The sequence below is a fragment of the Mobula hypostoma genome, chromosome 12, assembly GCF_963921235.1.
Source record: "Mobula hypostoma chromosome 12, sMobHyp1.1, whole genome shotgun sequence".
Classification (NCBI taxonomy): Eukaryota; Metazoa; Chordata; class Chondrichthyes; order Myliobatiformes; family Myliobatidae; genus Mobula; species Mobula hypostoma.
Window position 1 is genome coordinate 73,785,082 of NC_086108.1, and position 18,907 is coordinate 73,803,988.

At 39.3% G+C, this 18,907-nt stretch overlaps 1 protein-coding gene across 7 annotated transcripts in view; it reads right to left on the reverse strand.

Moving 5' to 3' along the window:
- The window catches only part of mast2 (microtubule associated serine/threonine kinase 2), a 457,841-nt gene that overhangs the window by 142,006 nt on the left and 296,928 nt on the right, over positions 1 to 18,907 (reverse strand). For all 7 annotated transcript variants that reach the window (XM_063064394.1, XM_063064393.1, XM_063064392.1 and 4 more), the window contains one exon: positions 17,597 to 17,688. In XM_063064394.1, the coding sequence (XP_062920464.1) occupies positions 17,597 to 17,688 (92 nt within the window). The remainder of the gene's footprint in view (positions 1 to 17,596; positions 17,689 to 18,907) is intronic.

Sequence of the window (18,907 nt, forward strand, 5' to 3'; positions counted from 1 at the left end):
ATTAAATCATACACACTAAATCAAGCTTTTTTTTAAAATCAGCAATATATTATTGAAAAATATAAAGATATAAATGTTGATTTTAATGGGAATACAATTGTTTATGAAAACAGTCCCCATCTTTTTCATTGAAGCATTAGAAATTCTAATTCTATGCAGTACCTACAGCCCATGACAAAATGGAAAGTGCAGTTTGTATGGATTCAATTATGCAACTCAAAATTTCTCAAAATAGATGTTTTGCTATCAATTAAATTAACCTTATGGATAAATTTGATCAACTTAATCGATTTGGATGCCAATTCAGAAATGTGCAGGTTTTATTTGCTTTTATTTAAAAGCTTACATCAATGTAGACCAGCGGTCCCCAACCACCGGGCCGCGAGGAAACGATATGATTTGGCGATAGGAGTCAGCTGCACGTTTCCTCATTCCCTGTCACGCCCACTGTTGAGCCATTACGCAGGCGAGGTCATTACCCGCGCATCATCCATTTCAGCGCGGGAAGGAGACCAACTCCTCGAGCTTGCAGATGACGGTGGGCTGGAAAGTATGTTTGACATAACATCTCTGCCGGCATTCTGGATCAAAGTCAAGGCTAAAAATCCTGAGAAAGCCACGAAAGCACTGAAAACATTACTTTCATTTCCAATGTATCTCTGCAATGAATGCAACGAAAACTAAATTGCAGAATAGACTGGACACAAGGAACCCCCTTTGAGTATCGCTGTCTCCCATCACTCCTCGATGGGACAGTCTCGTTGCAGGAAAACAAGCCCAGGGCTCCCACTGATTCAGCGATATTGGTGTGTTGCAATGATTTTATATGTTCATACGGGGAGAATATGTGCTGCGTGTTTAATATCCAAACGTTACTTAAAATGTTATGATGCTATTGACTTATATAACCATATAACAATTACAGCACGGAAACAGGCCATCTCTCCCCTTCTAGTCCGTGCCGAACGCTACTCTCACCTAGTCCCTGACCTGCACTCAGCCCATAACCCTCCATTTCTTTCCTGTCCATATATAGCTATCCAATTTTTCTTTAAATGATAATATCGAACCTGCCTCTACCACTTCTACTGGAAGTTCGTTTAACACTTACTTCAAGCTCCCCTGATAATTGACTTATCACTATATTCAGGCGAGGAAAATATGCGCTGTGTGTTTAATATTAAATTCGTTAGATAATCCCTTTTAGAAAGGAAATTGAGTGTATTAGTCACTTATCACCGATATTCCAGTCGTGATTAACACACCCCTCCACCCCCGGGAACAGAATCGCCAAAAACGATTTGTAGAAAAAAATCGTACATGCATGCGCAAGTTACGCATGTGCGCTGGTGCCCGCGCAAGGCTTCATGGTCATTGTAGTCTTTCTCGGGGTAAACCCAGCATATTTGACCGCTACTCTTGTCCATTGGCAACCCTACCACCACCCCCGGTCGGCCGGTCCGCAAGAATATTGTCAGTAATAAACCGCCGGTCCGCAGTGCGAGAAAGGTTGGGGACCCCTGATGTAGACATTCACTGAAGTGCCAAGACTGTATACATAAGTATCAGTAGTTTCAAAAAAGCCACTACGTGGTAGTGCAACAGTATTAACATGTTCAGATTACATCATTAATTTATATTCATTCAGATACAGCAAGGAATAGGCCCTTCCAGCCCTTCCAGCTGCACTGTCTAGTAACCCCTGATTTAATCTTAGCCTAACCACAGGACAATTTACAATGACCAATTGACTTACTAACCAGTAAGTCATTGGACTGTGGAAGGAAACAAAAGCACCCAGAGAAAACCCAAGCATTCCAGAGGGAGGATGTACAGACTCCTTACAGAGAGAACATAGAACAGTATAGCACAGTGCAGGTCCTTCGGCCCACAATGTTGTGCCGACCCTCAAACCCTGCCTCCCATATAACCCCCCACCTTAAATTACTCCATATACCGGTCTAGATGATGTTGGAATAGAACTCCAAACTCCGATACCCTGAGCTGTAACACAGTCACGCTAACCACTACGCCACCGTGGTGCTCAACACTTTCAACCCATATCCTTAGCTCCAAAATGCTCAAATACGTAACACCTCATCACACAAGGAATGCCAAGTATAAGCATCAACAGAGCTCACAGATTCCCCTTGGGGTCTGCATCATGAAGTACCTTAAAAGCCGACCTAGATTGCAGGGAGGACACATCATATGGAGCAGTGATGATGTGTTTTCAAATAAACACACTAGATAATTGATCAATGTGACTCAAGGACAGAGTTATCAGCAGTCACATTTGTTATTTTCAGCAAAAAAAAATTCAGCCAAACCTTTCCATCAAATTACACAACTTGCATGATAAAACCTATCTCTACAGTTCCCAGAACAACAGGAATTCTGCAGATGCTGGAAATTCAAGCAACACACATCAAAGTTGCTGGTGAACGCAGCAGGCCAAGCAGCATCTATAGGAAGAGGCGCAGTCGACGTTTCAGGCCGAGACCCTTCGTCAGTTCCCAGATTTCATATAAAATGTAAAGAGGTTTGCAAGTTTCAATGTTTTTGAAGAACAGAAATACCACTATCTTGTTTGATTTCAGATGAGATTTCAGAAGTAAAACTAGTAAAGGTAATAGCTGAGTAACCAGAAACATAAGAGATTCTGCAGTTGCTGGAAAACCAGAGCAACACAAGCAGAATGCTGGAGGAACTCAGTAGGTCAGGCAGCATCCGTGGAGAGGAACAAAAATGAATAAATGTTTAGGAACAACGACTGTTTACTCATTTCCACATAAGCTGCCTGACCTGCTGAGTTCATCCAGCAATTTGTGTGTGCAGCTTTGTAGCCACCTGTTCTTCAAATTGCCATCTTCACTATCCTTAAAGAAAGCTAGAAAATGAAAATAGCAAATGATGGACTTATTAATTTAACATTTGTCATGGGAAACTTTTCAAGACAAAATCAACTGATTGGAAAGAGCCAGCAGTTGCCTAGCATAAACAGTGGAAGAGCAACCAACTTTCAAAATGCCAACTTGCCACTTCGCTAGTTCCTACTACTTGATCTTTGACAAAGTCAGCAATTCTCACATTGGCATCATAAGTCATTTCACTCCACAGAATTGCAGAGGGTCTGCTCAAAAACAAGTTAGGGTATATCATGTTTCACTCACTTGTATGACTTTTTTTAAAAATCAATGGCATTGAGATGAAACAGCTGATTGTGGACTTCAGGAAGAGTAAGACAAGGGAACACAATCCTCGGAGGGATCAGAAGTGGAAAGAGTAAGCAATTTCAAGTTCCTGGGTGTCAAAATCTCTGAGAATTTAACCTGGTCCCAACATATCGATGCAGCTACAAACAAAGCAAGACAGCAGCTATATTTCATTAGAAGCTTGAAGAGATTTGGTTTGTCACCTAAAACACTCAAAAATTTCTATAGATGTACTGCAGAGAGCATTCTGACAGGCTGCTTCACAGTCTGGTATGGAGGAGGGGGCTCAGCATTGCACAGGATCGAAAGCAGCTGCAGAAAGTTTTAAAATTAGTCATCTCCATCTTGAGTACTGGCCTTCGTAGTATCCAAGACATCTTCAAGGAGCAGTATCGCGAAAGGCGGCATCCATAATTAAGGATCCACATCACTCAGGGAATGTCCTCTTCTCATTGTTACTGTCGGGTAATATACATTTTTAACATATATTATTTATGTTTTTGCATTATTTTTTATCTATTCAAAATATATATATACATACACACTCTATACTAACTGCAATTAATTTACTTGTGTATTATTTTTTTTCTTACTGTATTACCATGTGTTGCATTGAACTGCTGCTGCTAAGTTAGCAAATTTTACGATACATGCCAGTGATAGCAAATCCGAATCTGACTTTGGTGGAGCAGTGTCACTCAATATTTTTATATGAATATGAACTTTCAGTAGATGCTGATAAGACTTGACAAAGGGTACAGTTAGCAAAAATGTAAGTGCATGCAAATTGTGTCAATGTCCAGATGTGAGCAGCAAATGGGTTGAGAAGAAGGAGACAGATCAGAAATTATAGATCGTTATAGAAATCCTTCAAGGATCGATGTTTAGGCCACAGCTCTTTGCTATATTTACTTATCTTGGTAATCTACAGATTTTGAGTCAAAAACTCAGGGGTAATTCTTGTGTTTCAAGCTGAATGCCTGATCAGGGGGGTCTTTCTTTTCCTTCTTCCTGATTTCTTTAACTCCTTGCCTCTGGAGGGCAGGACTCCTGAGAAACGTCTTCATCGAGCCATGAATTTTGCAGTATTTGCTTTTAAGCAGGGAGCACACGCACTGAAGAACCAGGATGTAAAGAAAAGAAGACGGCAGATGATATCTCAAATACTACCCAAGCTTTTGGTAAGCACAATGTTTATGTGCCTGACCTGCTGAGTTCCTCCAGTGTTTTATGTCTTGCTCCAGATTCTAGAATCTCTGGTGACTTTTGTCTCCAATGTGTTTATGTATTTTTTGGTCAATGGACCTGCATTTTACTCAAGAAAATTTAAAAATAACAAAAGAAAATTTGAGTGTCAGAATTAGAAAAATTGAACTGGAAAGATTTTTCCCTCCTTTAAAAATTATATCCCCAATTGCTATTTTTCAACATTTATATGTTAAAAGAATGACAAGCTCGGACTGTAGCAGCGAAAGAATGATTTTTGAAGGTGCATCATCTCTATTTTGAAACTGATCATTATTACAAAAGCCAAAAAGTGAATTTATTGAACTATTTTTCAAATAAATATTATTAGCAACCAATATTATATTTTATTAAAAGACATGCCCTAGACTACAGTATAACTCACATCTATTCTCTTATTAGGAAAGATCCATTGTTATTATACAAAAGAACCCATAATAACAGTGACAAAGCAGCTTATTTTCAGCACTGTTCTTCCCACATGGCTCTACCGTATGTTTATTACACCCATACCAAACAACTGACACTGGCAAGACAAGATGAAATGTTCTTTTTAATCCATGAGGAAATGTATTTGGAAAATGTACCATGAAAACTCCAACTAGTTTTTCTAGTTCAACACTAGCTCTTATCAATGAAATTATTGAGAAAATTGACAGTCAAGAATTAGAATCAGAATTAGGCTTAGTATCACTGGTCTATGTCATAAAGTTCGTCTTGTGGCAGCAGTAGATTGCAATACATAATAATAACTATAAATCAAGTAGCATGGTATACAGTAAATAAAAAGATTAAATTAAATAAGTAGTGCAAAAAAAGAGGAAAAAATACTAAGGTAATGCTCACTGATGGTGGAAGGGAAGCTGTTCTAAAACGTTGAGTGTGTGTCTTCAGGCTCCTGCACCTCCTCATAGAAGGTAGCAATGAGGAAAGTGCATCTGCTGGGTGATGGGGGCCCTTAATGATGGATGCCTCCTTTTTGAGACATCATCTTTTGAAGGTGTCCAGGATGTTGTGGAGCCTACCGGTAGTTGCATCCCCTCTCCTCTCCTCCACTATTCCCCACTCACCCTACCTCCTTACCTGCCCAACACCTCTCTCTGATGCTCCCCTTCCTTCCCTTTGCTTCCATAGGCTTCTATCCTCTCCTCAGATTCCCCTTTCTCCAGCCCTTTATCTCTTTCACCAAACAACTTCCCAGCTCTTTATTTCACCCCCTCTCCCTCACCTATTACCTTGTACTTCTTCCTCCTCCCCCCCACCACCTTCTTACTCTGACTTCTCTTTCTGTCCAGTCCTGATGAAAAGTCTCGGCCTGAAACATTGACTGTTTACCCTTTTCTAAAGATGCTGCCTGGCCTGCTAAATTCATCCACCATTTTTACAACTTTCTGCAGTTTTTCTGATCCTGTCCAGTGGCCCCTTCATATCAGGTGAAACCAGTTAAGAATGTTCTCCACAGTACATCTGTAGAAATTTGCGAGTGCCTTTGGTGACATACCAATTCTCCTCACACTCTTAATGAAATACAGTCACTGTCATGCCTTCTCAGTAGTTGCATCTGCAGTATATGTTGGACCCAAGATAGATCCTCAGACATGTTGACACCAGGAACTTGGAATTGCTCACCCTTTCAACTTCTGATTCAGCAGTTAGACTGAGGTGTCTTCCCTCATCTTCTCCTTCCTGAAGTCCACAATCATTTCCTTGGTCTTACGATCTTGAGTGCAAGATTGTTGCTGCAACACCATTCAACCAGCTGATATATCTGACTCCTGTGTGCCTCCTCGTCACCATTACAAATTCTGCCAACCATAGATGTGTCATTGGCAAATTTATAGATGGTGTCTGAGCTGTGTCGAGCACACAATCGTCGGTGTGGAGAGAGTACAGCAGTGGATTAAGCACACATTCTTGAAGTGCGCTGGTGTTAGCTGTCAGCGAGTAGGAGATGTTATTTCCAATCCACACAGAATGTGATCTCCAAATGAGGAAGTCAAGGATCCAGTTGCAGAAAAAGGCATCAAGGCCCAGGTTTTGGAAGGCATAATTGTATTGAACCTTGAGCTGTAGTCAATTAACAGAAATCTGACGTAGGTATTGCTACTGTGTAGATGATCCAAGGCTGAATGGAGAGCCAGTGAGACTGCATCCACAGGAGACCAATTGTGGCGACAGGCAAAGTGCAGGGTGTCGAGGTCCTTGCTAAGGCCCATTCCCTTTTGTTCTGAACTAAGCAGCATAAATTTATTTCCATTTTTATGAGTTATGCCCTACTATGAATCATATATACAGTAATTTCCTGTACATTTTCAATTCTGAATAATAAGGATGTCATAAACACAAAGAATGTACTTTAGCATTAAGAATGAAGCCCAATCATGTAGAAGAAACAATACAGTATATCTTCCAAAATTCGGAAGCAGTGGGGAGGGGAGAAAATTGAACTGGAAAAAGAGGACAACAAAAAAAAATAGAGAACAGGTTAAATTGAAACAGGCAGCTGTTGGAATGGAAAACCAACACCGGTGACAATTAAAATAGAAGAAAACAATGAGTAATTAAATAAGGAGAACAACAGCAAAATGTATCCTACTCCATAGGCTGAAACAATTGTATTAGCAGATTAGCCATGAAACCACAAGATGGGAAGCTTGCAATTGGAAATGCATTACAAAATAGATCATATTATCCAGGGAGAAGGAGTAAAAGTTGGTAAACAACCTAGACAAATGTATAAATGATTGTGTGAATAAAACCTATTCAAGGTCATCTATCCCCATGGCAGTTCAATATTTACGTCATTCACTTCTCTAGAGAAAGCAACAAATAAAAGTAAAGGCCAAATTCTGACAAAATGGAAATCAAGCACCTTAATCAAACAAATTCATAGACATTCATAACGGATATCTAAACAAATGTAATTCCCCACACAGCTACAAATCTCCCAAAGTTCTCCTTTGCCATGTCATTCAAATAAGGATTACAAAAAGCCTATACTTATAAAGATGAAGATGCTCTATTCCCACAAAATGTTCAGGTTTACTTGAAAACATATTTTGTTTTATAAATCAATGCAAATATTTAATACCCTAAGAAGTCTTGAGAAAGTGTATAGTGAAATTCAGTTTCAATTGAATAATTAATCACTGACAAGTGACACAGCCTCAAGATTTTTATCTACATAATCCAACAGGAGAAAGTTAAAGGATTTATTTTCCACCCAATTTGCAAACAGAATACAAGATGCTTTATCACAAATGGAAACTGAGGTTTATTCAGAATAACAATTCATTCCTTAGTATCAATTGGATAAGAATTTACGTTCAAAAATATGGAAGGATACAAGGGCAACAAAAGTGCAAAAATACACAGTGCCTGTTTGTAAAATGGCACAAAGCAGATAAAATGGACAAAATTTCACTCCATTTATTGGTTAAATCTTGCTTTAATGTTTAAAACTGTGCTTTTACTCTGATACTTAATAAATATGGAAATTAAACCCATGATTTTTTAACAGCTAAAAAGCACTCCCAAAAAAATTATTAACACCAGCTCTCCATGCAATTATCCAACTTTATTAATTGTGATTTTTGACTTTGAGTTATTTCTATTATCAATAATCCTTCAGATTCCCTGAGTTATTGATAATTCATGTGCTGCAGTTCATGTCAAATGGAAATATAATCTGATGATATGAGACAACATCCATTATTAGGAGTGATAAACAGATGCTGGCTGTATCTGCACCTGTGCTTTAATGTAACCCGGGAAAATGTGTTTAATCATGTTATTTCAAAGCAATCTGTTGTGAAGAAAAACAAGACTATTTCAATACACTTGAATGCCAATTTTGCTTTGGTGCAATGGTCATCTAATGAAAGTTGACAGCATTTCAGTGAAATGCAAGCATGTGACTTGGCTATAATTTTCGCATCTTCAGGTACAAAGTTAAGATTCAAGTACAAAGCCTCTGTAGCTAACTGCACACTCAACTTCATAACCTTGTTCCAATCTGAAAAAACAATGAATTATTATCATTGTTTAGCTTTAGGCTAATACAGCTACTATAGAAACAGTTTGATCTTTGGCTTAAATATAGTGGTTCCAGCTTCTACCTATGGAGTTTAAGCATTTTTAATCAGAAATTATAACCTAATCCAAACAAATTGGAGTGAACATAGAAAACCTATAGCACAATACAGGCCCTTCAGCCCACAATGCTGTACCGAACATGTACTTACTTAGAAATTACTGCAGATTACCCATAGCCCTCTATTTTTCTAAGCTCCATGTACCTATCCAAGAGTCTCTTAAAAGACCCTATTGTATCTGCAACCACCACTGTCGCCAGCAGCCCATTCCACAGACTCACCACTCTCTGCATAAAAAAACTTACCCCTGATGTCTCCTCTGTACCTACTTCCAAGTAGCTTAAAACTGTGCCCTCTAATGTTAGCATTTCAGCCCTGGGAAAAAGCCTCTGACTATCCATCCAATCCATGCCTTTCATCATATATGAAGTATCCACTAGTATTGAGATGTCCCAGATTTGAAAGTAATGGCTCAAGAAACTGCATGATTTTCCAAGATATGCCAAGCAAAGTGCTATAACATTTTGAACTGTGCCATATTTATATTGGCTTCAAACACAATATGCCTATATCGTTCCTTGAAAGTTACTACAAGACAGATGGACAGAGGGATGAAGGTTTGCTTCCACCAGTCAGAATATTGAGTACAGGAGTTGGGACATCATGTTACAGCTGTACAATATATTGGTAAGGCCACATTTGGAGAACTATCTGCAGTTGTGGTCATCCTGTTACAGGGAGAATGTCATTAAACAGGAGACGGTGTAAACAGAATATTCCTTGGACTGGAGGGCATGGGTTTATAAAAAGAGGCTGGGTAGGCTCAGGATGTTTCCTCTGAAGTGTGACTAAAAAGAGGTTAAAATTGTAATACTTTTCCATTAACGTCCTTTATATTTTAAGTTCACAATCATAGCATTACACTATCTCTAAGCCTTTCATGTTTATTTCTAGTACCTTCCCATTTTCATTAAGACATTTTTGACACACTCACAGAACAATGACAACATGGTAATCAGCAAATATTAGTGCACTACCCTGCTGGTCATTCTGAGCATTTCAGGAAAAGCATTTTAACTGCCGTATTATTATTTAACAAAATTTGAAAAACAAAATGAAAAATTCTCAAATTTTATTCACTCATTTAGATAGCATATTTACTGTATATCAATTCCATTTAAGCACCCTGTTTAATATTCCTTGATATCATTAATAAAAAAGTATTTATTCCATTTGTAAACCTCAAATAACTCCAAGTCCACTTCTTTAGGAAATATCAAATTTGAGGCACCTCTAAACCTTTTGTGAAAAATGGTTCTTTATTTGACTCATGATGTGTTTGCTCTAATTTTATGATTTTGTTTTAGAGATCTTGATTCCTCAAATTCTTAGTTAGAAAGCTTGCAGCAAGAGTTTGAAGTGTAAAAAAAAGCCATTTGGTCCCTGGTATCTGTTCATTACAACGGTAATTTCACTGCTTTATCTCTTAATGCAATGCTGTAATAAACAGTCTGATTTTATCTTTCCTTAAATTCTCAGTAGCTCAATGTTTACCACATGATCTCTTACACTAACAGTTTTGCCAGGACTTCAAAAGTGTCAAGCTTTTTGCCTGTCCCTCTGATAGTCAGTTGAGGAATCTCTCTTGAGATCAGTATATCCCATGGAAATGGGATATGCTGTGGAGACTAAGAGAGTGATTTAAAAATATCTGGTACTGAGAGCAAAGGAACAATTCCGAACGAGGATGGGGGTGGAACTGGATGCACGTCAATTCTAGCAGGATTTGCAAGCCATTACTTCCTACAAAGTGAAACCTAACATCATGGATGGCTGTGATGCTTCACTGTGAGTTGAGTTCAACACCTTTTATGCACACTTTAAGAGGGAGAATAAAACTACAGCTGCGAGGATCCCTGCAGCTCCCGGTGACCCTGTAATCCTCAGTCTTGGAGGCCGACAACAGTCTATCTTTCAAGAGGGTGAACCCTCGCAATGAAATACCTGGTAGGCTCTTTAATCCTGTGCCAACCAACTGGCAATGCTTTTCAAAGACAGTGAAGTTCCCAGCTGTTTCAAAAGGGCAACAATTATACCAGTGCTCGAGAATAGCAGGGTGAGCTGCCTTAACAACTATCGTCCAATAGCCCTCACATCTATAGCGATAAGAAGTTGGTTATGGCTAAAATTAACTCCTGCCTCAGCAAGGACCTGGATTGACTGCCATTTGCCCTCTCCCACAATAGGCCTCCAGTGCATTGGCTCTTCAGGAGGCCTTGGATCACTTGGACAATATAAATACCTACTGTTTATTGTAGGTGCTATTTATTGACTACAGATCAGCATTAAACACAATCATTCTTACAGTTCTGATTGAAAAGCTCCAAACCCTGGGCCTCTGTACCTCCCCATGCAACTGGATCCTTGATTTCCGAGCTGGGAGACCACAGCCTGTGCGGATTGGAAACATCTCCACCTTGCTGACAGCAAACACTAGCGCACCTCAGGGATGTGTGCTTAGCCCACTGCTCGACTCTCTCTACATCCATGACTGTGTGGCTCAAATTCCATCTGGAAACTTACTAATGCCACAACTATTGTTGGCAGAATTACAGATGGTGATGAGAGGGCATACTGGAGCAAGATATATCACTAATTGAGTGGTGTTGCAGCAACAACATTGCACCCAACGTCAGTAAGACAAAAGAAAGGATTGTGGACTTCTGAAAGGATAAGACAAGGAACTACAAAACCAGTCCTCAGAGGGATCAGGACTGGAAAGAGTAAGCAACTTATCGACCAACATATCAATGTAGCTACAAAGAAGCTATATTTCATTATAGCCAACAAGGGCTATATTTCATTTGGAGCTTGAGGAGATTTGGTATATCACCAAAGACACTTGCAAGTTTCTATAGATGTACCATGGAGAGCATTCTAATAGGTTCCGTCAATGTCTGGTATTGGGGGGGAGGGAGAAGGAAGTGGCTACTGCACAAGATCAAAATAAGCTGCAGAGTTGTAAACCTAGTCAGCTCCATCACGGGCACTAGCCTCCATAGTACCCAGGACATCTTTAAGGAGCGATGCCTCACACACACACTTACTGTAATCCACATTTTTTTCTCTATTATGTATTGCATTGTACTGTTGCTGCAAAGACAACATATTTCACAACATGTGCTGGTGACACTAAACCTGATTCTGATTCTGGTTTATAATGTTAGTTTTCCCAGATAAGTTGAATTAACCCAAGCTGGTATATTTGTTAGCCTTAAATTCTGAATTAACCACTGACTGCCATGTGTGCTCATCTGACATCCACCATGTTCCTGATTTCCACGTTTCAGATTATGAAGACACGCAGTCCTCTTTTATTGTCATTTAGTAATACGTGCATTAAGAAATGATACAATACTTCCTCCAGAGTGATATCACAAAACACAGGACAGACCAAGACTGAAAAAACTAACAAAACCACATAATTATAACATATAGTTACAACAGTACAACAATACCATAACTTGATGAAGAAGTCCATGAGCACAGTAAAAAGTTCTAAGTCTCTCAAATGTCCCGCATCTCACGCAGACGGGAGAAGGAAGAAAAACTCTCCCTGCCATGCCCAACCACAGTCCGACTCTGAGTCATCCGAAAACTTCGAGCCTCCGATCAGCTCTCCGACACCAAGTACTGAGCGCCATCTCTTTCCGAGCGATTTGACCTCAATCTCGGTCGCCAACAGCAGGCAAAGCCGGGGATTTTGAGGCCTTCCCTCCAGAAGATTCCCAACCGCACAGTAACAACAGCAGCGAACTGGCGTTTCAGAAATTTCTCCAGATGTTCCTCCGTGCTTTCACGTCTGTCTCCATCAAATCAGAATTGTCCACGGCCCCTATTTAATGGATACGGTATCATTTTTCACCGGAGGGCTGCGCACGTGCGGCGCGCTGCTCTCTCTCCTCCCACCAAGTTTCACTATGTAGGCTGTTGAATTCTTCTGTAGCAAATAATTGGTTCTTCATGGATCTGTCGGTTAACTGTTAGTATGTTCCAGCCATTTACGCCAATACAACACAGCTCGACAATACTGGCTTTAATGACTTTCAGAAAGAAAGAATAACATATTGTGCAATAGTAGCATCCAATCCTGTTAATTAAAAGTACTTGCACATTACCAAAGGTGTAAAATTTAATCTATCCTGATGGTAAACAAGCAAATTTAACTGAAGGTGTTTGTATTAAACTCAGAGCCTCTGTTTCACAAGCCTGACTACAATTTCATATTTACTCTAATAAATAATTTATAACAAAGTAGAAACATAACAGAAAAGGCAGAAATTAGAATCAATCTAAAACCCCATGAAGTTCATTTTGAGAGATAAATCGAAACACAGAAAGTCTGCAGATGCTGGAAATTCAAAGCAGCAGACACAAAATGCCAGAGGAACTCAGCAGGTCAGGCAGCACCTTGGCACAACAGAAGGCCATGGACAGAATGGTCTCACCAATCTAGAGGAGGCCTGGCACTTATCCCTGCAAGTGGCCAAAGTGCCACACCTGCCCATTCATCTCTTCCCTCACCTCTATTCCGGGCCCCAAACAGTCCTTCCAAGTGGGGCAACACTTCACTTGCTAATCTGCTGGTGTCATCTATTGTATCTGGCGCTCCCGACGCAGCCCCCTCCACATTGGTGAGACCTGTCACAAACTGAGGGACCGCTTCGTTGAGCATCTCTGTTCTGTCTGCCAAAAGTAGAACTTCCCAGTGGCCAAACATTTTAATTCTGATTCCCTTTGCCATTCCAACACATCAGTTCACGGCCCCCTCAAGCCAAGATGAGGCCACCCTCAGGGTGGAGGGGTAACACCTTTTATTCCATCTGGGTAGCCTCCGACTTGATGGCATGAATATCAATTTCTCCTTCCAGTCGAAAAAATATCGCCCCCTCTCTGCTTCTTCTATTCCTCACTCTGTTCTTTTACCTCTTCTCCCTGGGTACCTTCCTCCTTTTCTTTCTTCATTATTCCACTCTTCTCTCCTATCAGATTCCTTCCTCTCCAGCCCTTTACCTTTCCTATTCACCTGGATTCACCTATCACCTTCTAGCTATCCTCCTTCCTCTTCAACCAAATTTTTTTTACTCTGTGTCCTTCCCCTTCCTTTCCAGTCATGAAGTAAGGTCTCAGCCTGAAATGTTGACTGTTTATTCATTTCCCTAGATGCTGCCTGACCTGCTGAGTTTCTCTAGCATTTTGTAAGTGTTGTTAAGAGATCAGTATTCAGTATCAAGATTTGTTCATGTTCTTGATAAATGGTGCCAGCATATTTTTTCAATATGAATGGTCACTACAGTGAAAGAAATAGTTAAGTACAGTGATCTTCTCAGCTAGCTTAGACGATTAAATTTAGTCGAAGCTGTGCTCATCCTTGGTAGCTCTAACTGTATGACCTTTATAGTTCGGCATGAAGAATGTGAAAATGTTTCATCATGCAGCACTGACACCTTCCAGCTGATTAAGCACAAAATTTTAACATCAAATAGCTTTAAATTTTTTTATCACCATTGCAATTTCACTTTAGCTACTAGGCTTATTTATTCTTCATTTTCCAATTTAAGTAATGAGCACTGGTAGAAGCTACAGCATATACAATAACTAGACATTAAGAATTAAATGCCATAGTTCTAAAAAAAAGTGCTCGTCTTAAAGGGTCCTGCTTCGTATTCAATTTTGAACCTACACTCACGCATTACCATCAAATGATAGATCAGTTCTACAAAAGAAAGGGCAAATTACAGCTCTATTCTTCTTGTAATGCACAATGGATAATCAGCTCATTGGCAGAATTCCCAAAACAGGTGTTCCAAATCAAAGTGGATAATTGCAAAATGACCAAATCAGAATCATCACCACTACTTTTACTTGCAAAAACTTTAAACCAAAAGAAGCAACGCCAACATTTTTGTACCTGTGGAGTTGATGTTTAATTTCAAGATTTCCCTGCTTTTCTTTTCTTAAAAATTAACCCCTTGAACCAAGATTTTACGTAATAGGTCAAATAATTATACAATATACTTAAAATATTTGCCATTTGAAATCATTGTATAAACAGCAGTTACAATTTCTGTTAAAGAAAATTTGAGAGGAAGTGTTTTGTTACAGCATAAGTAACTAAATTATGCTAAATGTAAGTCCTTTACAATGATTCATGGAATGACATAAATGCAAACAGTTTTAATTACAGTAACACTCTTGCACTTGAACTTACACAAAGGGAATGGGGTCAAGTAGCATCTTGCAACACACTACTGCAGATCCTGATTCATTGTTCAAGAAAAGTGACAGGTAACAGGAGGGAAAGAAAGTCTGCCCTTCTACTGTAGGTTTTAAAGCAGGCAGGTGGAAGGGAATAAAAATGGCAGCAAAACAGATTTAAAATGTGCTTTATTTGTTATATATCATTTCTAAGTTGGTTAATTGAGTGTCATGAGAGTAGTTTTATATTCATATGTCCTCCAAACCCAACAGGATAGCACACTGATGGATGAACCATGAATTTCAGCTCAACTCCCACAATTGACCACAAAAATTCAGGCCAACACTTCACTGCAGTAAGAAGGCAGTGCTCCACTAGCAATCTTGCCATATCTCTGATGGAATATTAACTCACAGCTTGGTCTGTTCTCTGGTTGATATAAATAGTCCACAGTACAATTTTGAAGACCAGCAGAGAAACTGTGGTCAATGTTTATCTCTCAAACAATATCACCAAGACAAGTTAATTTGTCATTTATTATAATATTCTGCTCTCCTATTTCATATAGTATAACAGCAGATGCCAGCACTCTACAGCAATGCTCGGTTACACTTCAGCTTCGAAGAGAAATAGTAGAACAGATATTTACTGAGCATGTCAAACTACATCTTTAATTTCAGGTCAAGGCCATCCATGTGTTAAAGCAAAGGCTCACAGCATAAGAAAGGCAAATGTGGCATCTGCCAATCACTTTGCAGTGAAGAGGCTCATTTTATAGTTAGATTAATACAAATATGAATTTACATTAATATTAATTAGAAAGGAAGGCTTGCTTTCTTAACATAATTTAAATTTAATTTCATTTATTTTTTATAGTGGGATTCATTTATCCTGTTGCTTGTATAATAGCTAAAATAAGATATTGGTTTTGTTCTTCATCTTTCAAAGAATAAATTCCATATCTATTGTTATACATGGTATCTTGCAGTATAGTATAAAATTAACTAGGTAAGACCTAAATAATTCGTTACCTCGCTAGCGCTCAAGAAATTATCATCCTGAGAGGACTGATTTTTATATTGGTTTTGCATTTCCTCTCATCAAGTTTATGGAGATTTCTGAGTGGTACTAAATGCAAAAATAAAAATCTGAAAAAATCTACAGCTGTAACATCTATTTAGGATTATAATTTTCTTTCTCATTCTTGCTCTAAATGCTTAAAAGAGGATATCTTAAACTTGAATTTTAAGTTTAATCTTAGGACTCATTGCTTCAAAATCTTTGGATGCAGCAATTTTACAATGAGATTTACAATAACAGTGAAACACTGATTGGTTACATTCAGGATGAATAACTTAGAACTGTGCGGCACAAGAACAAGCCATTTGGACATGATGTTGTGCTGAACTAATTAAACTAATAATTAAATACCTAACTAAACTAATCCTTACTGCTGACACAAAGTACATATCCCTCCAATCTCAGCACAACCATGTGCCTACCTCAGAGCCTCTTAAATTCATCCTTCATATTTATCTCCACTACAATCCCTGGCAGCAAATCTCAAGCACCTGCCACTCTCTGTGTAAAAAAAACTTGACTTGCACATTTCCTTTGAACTCGCCCCCTCTCACCTGCAATGCATGCCCTCTAGTCGTCAACATTTTGATCTGGGGCAAAGGTTACTGGCTCTCTACTCCACCTATTCCTATCATGATCTTATAAGCCTCAAAAAGATCTTTGCACGGTGTCTTTCTTTGGATAAAGCAACCCAAGTTTATCCAACCTCCCCTTACAGCACACGACTTCTAATCCATGTAAACATCTTCTCCACCCACCCTTTCCAAAGCCATTACGTCCTTGTTATTAAGGGGTGACCAGCATTCAATGGAATACTCCAGATACAGCCTAATCCAGCCTTCTATAAAGCTGAAACACGACCTCCTGAACTCAGTGCCTTGACTAATTAAGGCAAGCATGGCATATGCCTTCTTCATCTTTCTATTAACCTGTGCAGCCACTTTCAGGGAGCTATGGATTTGGATCCTAAGATCCTTTTGTACACCAACATTATTGAAGGCCCAGCTATTAACAGTGTACTTTCCCTTGACACTCCCAAAATGCAACACTTCACACTTGGCTAGATGAACTCCAACTGCCATTGCTTCGTCTATAATCTGCAACTGATCGATATCTTGCTGCATCCTTTGGCCATCTTCTCCACTGTCCACAATGCAATCAATCATTGTGTCTTTTGCAGACTTACTAACCCATCCATCCACATTTTCATTCAAATCATTTAAAGGAAAGGACTTAACTGTATCCAGCCTCATAGTTAAGCGATACATCGCTGCAGCACACTCATCTATCAACCTGAAAATGATAAAGTACCAACTGCAACATCTGGATAAAATACTATAGGATACAGATGCACTAAGCTACGATATGTTTAGTAAATTTAGGTCAAAATCTGCTTCATTTGCCTTTCGTACTCAAATGGCCTGAGAGACTAATGATGGCCCTTCGATATAATTCTTATCCACCATTGGTGAAGGAACAGAAACATACATCCAAGTCAGGAAGATATGCTTACAGATATACTACTTTTCCTTTGAGGTGTAGGAGATTACAGATTTGGGAAATGCTCCTGATGAAGCCTTAAGCTGTAGATAAGACATACAGCAGTCATCAATTGTTGGTGGTGATGAGAAATTATGTTTAGACTTGCTCTGTAAATGCTACAAGTACAAGTACAAATAATTTTTTAAACCATTGCTCCTTACCTGTGTGCCCTGGCAGTGGTGAATGTGGACGTGGTAGTGTTGGTGAAGTGCTCGAAGTCACAATTAGGCTCTTCCGGTTATTTGTACGGCAACTGAAACACAATAAAGCAAATGTTCACAAACAAACACGTTTTCCTGTGTTTTTTTCCCCCAGTCCTATCATTTGAATGTAGTACATCCCAACATTTTTCTATATTCATCTACAGTTCAATATAAATACTATTTAGTCTACTGTGTCTGCAAGTCATCATATGTCCAAAGTTGGCTTCAAGAACTAAACAGCCATTAATGTTGACAGCCATTAAACAACTGCTAAGCAACTGTCCAACTTTATACACAACAGACCCTGCTTATACAGTGCCCCTAATGTAGCAAAATCTCCTTACGCGCTTTGCAGGAGTCTTACAAAATTCAAAACAACGCCACATGAGGAGATATTAAAGCATATGTCAGACAAAAATTGGTTTTAGGAGCTTCTCAAAGGTGGAAACGGTGTTGGTGAAACAGAGGAGAAATTAACGCACATGCTTTCAACTATAACATAACAATTTTCTCCCTTCTTCCTTTCCATGTCTAATGATTTCACCTGCAAACAGGACAAAGTGGTTACTGATGCACAGACCTCTGCCAAACTGCTGTTCATCCAGCTATGCGCCAGACAGAAATAACACGTGTGTCAATTACTCTTTCAATTGCTCAGCTTTGTAAAATAGCAGTGGGTCTACTATATACTCACTGACTTACCCTACTGCATGACCAAATTTGGTTATCATATTGGGCTGGATTATTGTTTAAGATTGTTTACTGTCATTTCCCATACAGTTGTTACTCTGGATCTGATGCAGCACAAAAATACACAAAGTATAGAAACATAGAAAACTTGCAGCACAATACAGGCCCTTCAGCCCACAAAGTTGTGCCAAACATGGCCCTAACTTAGAAATTACTAGGGTTACCCATAGCCCTCTATTTTTCTAAGCTCCATGTACCTATACAAAGGTCTCTTAAAAGACCTTATCGTATCCGCCTCCACCATCGTTGCTGGCAGCCCATTCCACTCTTTGCGTAAAAAACTTACCCCTGACATCTCCTCTGTCACTACTCCCTAGCACCTTAAGCCTTAAACCTGTGCCATCATATTTGACCAACCAAAATGAACCACTTCACACTTAACTGGGTTGAACTCCATCTGCCACTTCTCAGCCCAGTTTTGCAACGTCCCGCTGTAACCTCTGACAGCCCTCCACACCATCCACAACACACCCAATCTTTGTGTCATCAGAAAACTTACTAACCCATCCCTCTACTTCC